This window comes from Ctenocephalides felis, unplaced genomic scaffold (assembly GCF_003426905.1).
Source record: "Ctenocephalides felis isolate EL2017-DRISC unplaced genomic scaffold, ASM342690v1 CF-g0.4_SCAFFOLD_01062, whole genome shotgun sequence".
NCBI classification, from domain to species: domain Eukaryota; kingdom Metazoa; phylum Arthropoda; class Insecta; order Siphonaptera; family Pulicidae; genus Ctenocephalides; species Ctenocephalides felis.
This window is the reverse complement of record NW_020537216.1, coordinates 47,493-55,175: the sequence shown is the minus strand read 5'-3', so window position 1 is coordinate 55,175 and position 7,683 is coordinate 47,493. Positions and strand designations below refer to the sequence as shown.

The 7,683-nt window shown below is 31.2% G+C and overlaps 1 protein-coding gene across 1 annotated transcript; it reads left to right on the top strand.

The window, feature by feature from the left end:
- Nucleotides 1-651: 651 nt before the first annotated feature.
- On the top strand, nt 652-7,131 carry LOC113365503 (sarcosine dehydrogenase, mitochondrial-like). The gene is given in 14 exon segments (XM_026607047.1): nt 652-850; nt 1,877-2,060; nt 2,557-2,647; nt 2,726-2,900; nt 3,092-3,154; nt 3,387-3,444; nt 3,447-3,531; nt 3,878-3,983; nt 4,071-4,219; nt 4,333-4,413; nt 4,845-5,020; nt 5,181-5,275; nt 5,277-5,348; nt 6,842-7,131. Coding segments are annotated over 14 exon segments (1,767 nt in total). The 5' UTR covers nt 652-703; the 3' UTR covers nt 7,127-7,131.
- Nucleotides 7,132-7,683: the final 552 nt, after the last annotated feature.

The window sequence follows — 7,683 nt, the reverse complement described above, 5'->3', positions numbered from 1 at the left end:
TTTATTTTTGTGGATGTTATCAGTACGAATATGAGCAATGTAAATAAACAATCTGTTTACTCAAATACTTTGCGCAATCAAATAAATCAAAGACGTTTGTTGATGTTTTGCAATATCTACATTTTATCTTAACACCTTTTGTTTTTTCAATATTCATAAATATTGATATAATTATGTAGATTGCTGGGGTAAATCTATATTTCGTATATAATTTGACAATCTGTATTTGAATTTAAGACTGCAGATTTTTTTTATATTTTTTTAATATTTTCGTTATATTCAATTTCAATTCAGAAATAAATTTCAGCAATGCTCTGTGTAAAAGCTTTTTTACTGGTACTGGCAATCAGTATAAAAACTAAATACCGTTTTTGCAAAGCTAGGCTAGGCTAGTCCTGTCTTCACCGAATAGTAATCAGAACATCTTTCCATTAATAGGAATCAAATGTTTTTTGAATCATTGAAATCGGTTGATCCGTACGCCCGAAATCGTGCACGAAAAATTGTATCCAAACATACATACACACTCACACTCACCAAAATGTTCAGAAACCTTTGAAAGATATGCAAAAAATTTATTTTCGATTTTATTGCGATTACTATATCTTACCCTAGGAAAAGTTAAATATATTGCCGTATGTTTTTAGGAGTATGGAGTGGACATCTATTAGAAGATTTAGGTTTATCCTTGCCTCTGATTCCTATGAAGCACGCTTATATCGTTTCGGAACCTATGGGTGCGCAAGGATTACCAAATATAAGAGATCATGATGCGTCAGTTTACTTCCGGATTCAAGGAGAGAGCATTTGTATGGGAGGATATGAAACCGATCCTATACTTCTTGGAAAGGTAATATTCATATTTATATATAATTAATAATAATAATAATAATAATAATAATAATAATAATAATAATAATAATAATAATACATAATAATAGTAATGATAATCTCCAGTGTCTTCAAGTGCCTCGTTGACGAGTCATTCTCCGTACAGGTTGAATAGGATCGATGACATGCAGCAACCTTGTCCCCTAATTCACTGGGACTTTCACTTTTTCTCCCATGTACAGATTCTGGATCACCCTGCAATCTCTTCAATCGACCTTATTAGACTTCATAATTCTCATAAGCTTACTCCATTTCGCTCTGTCAAAAGCTTTCTGCCAATCTATAAAACAAAACATATGTCCTCGTTAACACCGGGACATCTATCCGCACTATCCTCAATATTCTAACAGCGTCCCTGATGCCTCATTCTTATTTGAAACCAAACTGATTTCGCTTATGTGCTGCTCGATCTTATTATCTAATCATTTCGTAAGGATTTTGTCCAGAGCTTTTCATACGTTTTTTATTGTGTTTTCAGAACCTTTCAACTGATCTTCGCTCATGTGCTGCTCGATCTTATTATCTAAACGTCTCGTAAGGATTTTATCGAGAATCTTTCTTGTGTGCGAAGTCAAACTGATCGTCCTGTGGCCGCTGCACTTTTTTGCTTTGTGCTTTTTCTGAAAATTTTCATCATGACACCCAAAAGGTCCTTTGGTCATCGTCCGTTCGGTATATTTAGTTCAACAATTTGGTCAGTTTCCTTAATCCGTTGTTGCCCAGCTCTTTCAGCAAGTCCGCCGGTATGTCCTCATCTTCAGTTACTTTCTTTCTTCTGATATCATTTATTGCTCACTCTCGACTTCGCTTTTCAATATGCTTATATATATATATATAATATATATATGTATACAATCATAAACTCAAACTATCAAAAATAATCTATCACCAATTTAGGTGATATGCAGAGCGTATGCTCGCAATTAACCTTGTTCGATAACTACATAGGCTACATTTTCTTTGATTGCTACTTACTTTCTTTCAGGTGCCACCAGACTTTTCATTTGGATTATACGAACTGGATTGGTCTGTTTTTGAAGCACACACTTCTTGGGCCGGCAAGATTTGCCCCGCTTTCGACCAAGCTGGGATAAAGTCAACAGTTTGTGGACCAGAATCTTTCACACCGGATCATAAACCCATTATGGGGCCCGATCCTAGATTACATGGTAAGTTTAACTTAATATCACATCTTTATGTTTATACTATGTTCAGCTATAATCATATAATGGCTGTTTTGAAACAAGTCCCAAATAATTTTGCATTCAACAAATTTAGCATGAAAAAAACATGAATTTGCACCTTCCACTGATAAGTGTTTCAGAAAAAGCCGGTATATCTCGTCAAGAACTTCGTTTGATGCGTCAGAACATTTTAACAAAAAATTTAAGTTGTTTATTAAATTTATTTTCAAACCTTAGTGTGTGTAGATTAATTTTGGCTTATATATCCATGTATCTTATTGCTGTGTTAGTGATAAGCTTTGATATCAAACTTATAAAAACTTATTAAATTTGTTAATGAAAAATATAAATATTATTTAGATTGTGTAAATTATAAATATTTTACATTCAAATTATAAAAGGTATGAAAAATATCTTATAAAAATTGTTTAAGATCCGAATTCTATGAATGTAAAAAATAATAATATTTTACTTTTGATAGGTTTATTTCATAACTGTGGATATAATTCCGCCGGCATGATGTTGGGAGCAGGCTGCGCCAAACAAATGGCGAAATGGATAATAAATGGAAGGTATATTATCAACTTACAACAAATAAATTATGCTGTATAAAAAAAAACTTTTATAGAATGCATATTTTCTTTTTTAAGGCCAGATTTCGACATGTTTGCTTACGACATACGACGATTTTCACCCAAACAGATGAATGATACGAAATGGGCCACTGAGAAAAGTCACGAAAGCTATGTGAAAAATTACAGCATAGTTTTCCCACATGACGAATCTTTAGCTGGGCGTAATTTACATCTAGACCCACTACATGATGTACGTATCAAATACAATATCTTTGTAATATACACATTAATATTTAAATTAAATTATTGCACATATTTTTATTTATATAAGTACCATTATATGTATATATATATATATATATATATATATATATATATATATATATAATGTTTACCATTTCAAAATGCATTTGTATATTTATTTTAAAATATTTATCTCAGGAAATGTTGGCATATCACGCAGTTATGGAAGAGAGACATGGTTGGGAACGTCCAGGTTACTTCTAGAAGACAAAGTCAAATCACCAGATGCTAAAACAGCAGCACCTGTGACAACATATGACTGGTATGGCAGTTACGGCCACCAAAAATCACCAGACCAGAGATATGTAGAGAAATTAAAAGGAGAATATCGGTTTGGATTTCCCGAATGCCATGATATCGTAAGTCTTTGACAAATATTTTTATGAAACTTGAATTCTATTTACTTATATCAATATTTTGATTATGTTAATAGATTGCTTCCGAAGCAATGGCGTGTCGAAAGCAGGCAGCTTTGTTCAATATGAGCTATTTTGCAAACTATATTTAACAGGACCTGATGCCCAGCAAGCCAGTGACTACATATTTACTGCAAACACAAACAAACCTACAACAAGTCAGTGTTGCTAATTATTAAAATTATTTAAGGCGAAAGATTCTTTACACTTGCTATAGTTTTACATATAATTAAATAAAAAGTATTAAACATTTAGAATTATCATTATAAGTTATCTCGATAACGATATTATTCAACCAATCACAATCAATCAATTATTTTTATTTTTTAATTTGCAAATTTATCGCATAATATTTATTTTTCAAATAACTATCAGCTAACTTTTTAGGAGTTAAGTAACTGCATCTAGCTTTTAGTTTCAGTTCTTTTCCTTGTCCAAATGTTTGGACATTTTTTGTATATTCATAGAAGATATAAATTTTATGAAATATGTAATCCTACAATTTCAGAACGGTATACACATGTGCATTAAATCAGAATGGTGGCGTAGAAGCAGATGTAACTATATCGGCCATAGATCCTGGAGTCGGAAATATCACAGATCCAATATTCAAGGTAAGAAATAGAACAAAATAAAAGGGTTGGCTTGTTTAATTTACCCAAGAAACTAATAAACTTCATGTTCAACCAATTTCCAACCAGGGTCGAGGATTCTATATAGTTGCTGGAGGCGCATCGGCTTATCACACTTATGTTCACATAAAGTCAATTCTAAGAGAAAAAAATTTCAAGTGCCACATTAGAGATGTCACTGATCAAATGGGAGTTTTATCGATACAAGGGCCTAATAGGTATATAATTTAACAAAATTAATAACTTAATCATATTTTGGATATCAGAATAGCTCAATAACCTTAAATCATAACTTAAGAACCATAAATAACTGTACATTAAAATATTATAGCCGTGAAATACTAAAACAGATGACAAATGCAAACCTGAGTGATGAGGCGCTTCCACCAAATTCAACAACATGCTCACGATTAAGGATGGATTATGTAAGTTTTAAAAATCAAAGATCACAATTGATCTCTTAACTGTGATTGATTTAAAATTATTGCATAATTAACCGCTATTAATCTCGAAAATCACATCTTATGCAAATCCAAAACTAATATTAATTAAAATATTCATATTTAATTATTATATATTTAGTAGTTATTATATAATTATTCAGAATTTGGTTGAATTATTAGGTTCTGTCTATTAAGAACTTCAGAGAATAAGCTCATTATGACTACAATGCACTCGAGATATTGACTCTTTTATAGGACTTTCACTAACATTTTGTGCTCGGAAAACCCTTCAACTCCAAACTTTAAAATTGAAATTCCAAGATCTACTGATCTACTGAATCATCCAATATTATAATATATTGAACTTAAATTACTTGTAATTTGAATGTTCATTTTTAGCTAAATCTTATGTATGTCGTGCACTTCGTGTAAGTTTTGTGGGAGAGCTAGGCTATGAATTGCATATGCGAAATGAAGACTGCGTGCCAATTTTTCGAGCTTTGATGGATGTTGGAAAATCTAAAGGACTTAGAAATGCAGGATACAGAGCCTTATACTCATTAAGTAGTGAAAAGGGTAAATATATAAGATATATTATTTTATTAAAATTAGACATTTTCACAACTCATAGCAGCTGTAATATTATTGAGATACGTATCATCTAACTAACCAGCAGCCAACGTTTAATCTTCCATTAGTGATACTATTTATACATATTTTTTGGCCTGATTATTAGGGTACCATTTATGGCATTCTGACCTGCGGCCTGATGATACGCCAATAGAAGCAGGATTGGCATTTACATGCCGAAAGACTGGAGACTACATCGGAAAAAGCAGCCATTGACGAACAACGCAAAAATGGCATCAGGCGAAAATTGGCTTTTTTCACTATGGATGCTCAAGTTAGTAAATTGTTTAAAAAATGCACAACTTCAAAAATTTACAAAATAATTATGTAAAACTTCTAATCAAAATTTTACAAAATGGGCTAATTAACATACTTTTTGAACCATGTTTTGTTGGGGATGGGTTTTAACCCCTTCCAGAGTATTTTATTGTATGTAAACAATATATACACCGAAGAATAACAAAAATAAGGATATTCAGAAAGGAATATGTAGTAATTTTATATAAAGGTAATATTACCTGTGTAGAGTCCAACCGGACAGCTACTGGTGGTTTGGAAATAATGATTTGATCGCATTGAGAATTGACAAACTGATAACTGCTTATTTATATATGAATAACACAACACTGTGCAGAAACTGACTCGACTTATTACACAATAGAAACTAATGGCACTGAAACGAAATTGTGACAAAAGACTTAAAAAAATCGCCATAGAATAAGCCCTAGACTATATAATAATAAATGAAACTAGTGACATCGTGCCTTAAGGCAAATTGCTGAAACTTCCCGTACCAAAAATTATTTTTTGATTAAATAAAGATTAAAGTTTGTTTCAAACTTCGAAAAAAATAGATTTTTGAGAAATTTTTAATTTTTGAAAAAGTTGACTTTTTTGGCAGAAAGACTTTAAAAAAATTATTTTTATTTTGAAACATTTTGGAAATTTTGAACTTTTTATCAAAGCAATCGCTCTGCTTTATCTGCATAGAGACGAAATATGGAAGCGCGTAAGCGCCACGTCGCCGTCTAATGAACAAACAATGTCACGGAACTCATAGAAATGTTAACAAAATTGATACATATTATTAAATAAATAAATATCTGATAATTTGATGAGCATATGTCTAATGATCACTTTTGACCGTCAATGGCATTTTTAGATCTATCTAGTCTAGATCTCCGAAACCGCTAGACCTGCCTTCCTAAAAATTTGATCAGTTTTTCATCTTGTCAATCAAGTAATATGTTTTTTCAATTATTAAAATCGAACGCTCCGTTTATTTAAAAACTGAGTTACCGTTTTTGGTACTTTTTGCCCTGTTTTTTCGGAATGACTAGACCTGCCTTTGCCAAAAACTAATCAGCACGTCTCCTTATCAATACGAATCGAATGTTCTTTAATTATTCAAATTGGTTGATCGGTGTTCCCGAAATCGTCGACGAAAATTTGTATCCGCACGCACACATACATCTATTTTTTCTAAGAAATTTTCAGAAACCTTTGAAACGTTAAATTATAAAAATATTCATTTTCGATTTTTGTGCGATTACTATAACTTACCCAACGGGTAGTTAATAATAAAATAGTGTAGTTACTCGAATAATTATCAATCAATTGATTGATTGACAAATTTTGCAAATTCTTACTATTTAAAGCGAGTACTTACAAAGTTTTATTGATTGGATTTTGATTTTTTGAAATCGGTTCAGATATTTGCTTAGGCAAGTTAAACGAGAATAATCTACCATTTATTAATAATTTTAGGTGCCAATATGGGGCTTAGAAGGCGTTTGGCGAAACGGTGAAATCGTCGGTCATCTTCGACGCGGCGAATATGGTTACACATTACGCAAACCAATTGGCCAAGCTTACATTTCTCGTCCTGATGGAGGCGTTATTGACGCAGATTTTCTCAAAACTGGAAAATATCAAGTAGAAGTAATGGGAAAACTATATGACGCTAATTGTCATTTAAGAAGCCCGTTCGATCCAAAAGGTAAAAGGGTCAATGGCGATTACAGTGATCAACATAATGTTGAAGAAATTTAAACAAAGGTGACGTAATGAGGGCAAATTATAATTATCAGCAGTGGATAGCTTTAAGTTGCTTGTAAAAGTCTTATTCTTAATTTTTTACTTATGAGTTTGATGATATTTTGAGTTACTTACAAAATTCAATAGGATTCTTAAAAGTAAAATTATATTTCAAGATAGTCCTCTTAGATAATTTATTATAATATTACCAATTAATATTTTATCTACTTCTCAGTCCAGTTTTTAATGCTTCTTTCATTAAAATGATAAGTTTGAAGCTTTCTTTAATAAGAAATTTATTAAATTAAATTCAAACAAATTTAAATTTTATATCCTGTTAGAGAACACTGTCAAGATATTACTAGTTCATAAATATTCATACAAAGATATATGAGGTAAGAAAATGCAATCACAAATTATATTTAAGTTAAGCTAAATAACTATTTTTGTACTTATATTAAGTGCTTAAGTATTAAGAGATATTAAGTGTATTTTAGATGTATATATACAGTTGGCCACTTCACATTTATTACGAGCTTATGATTTTTGTTAATAAAAAAGTTTCTTTAATA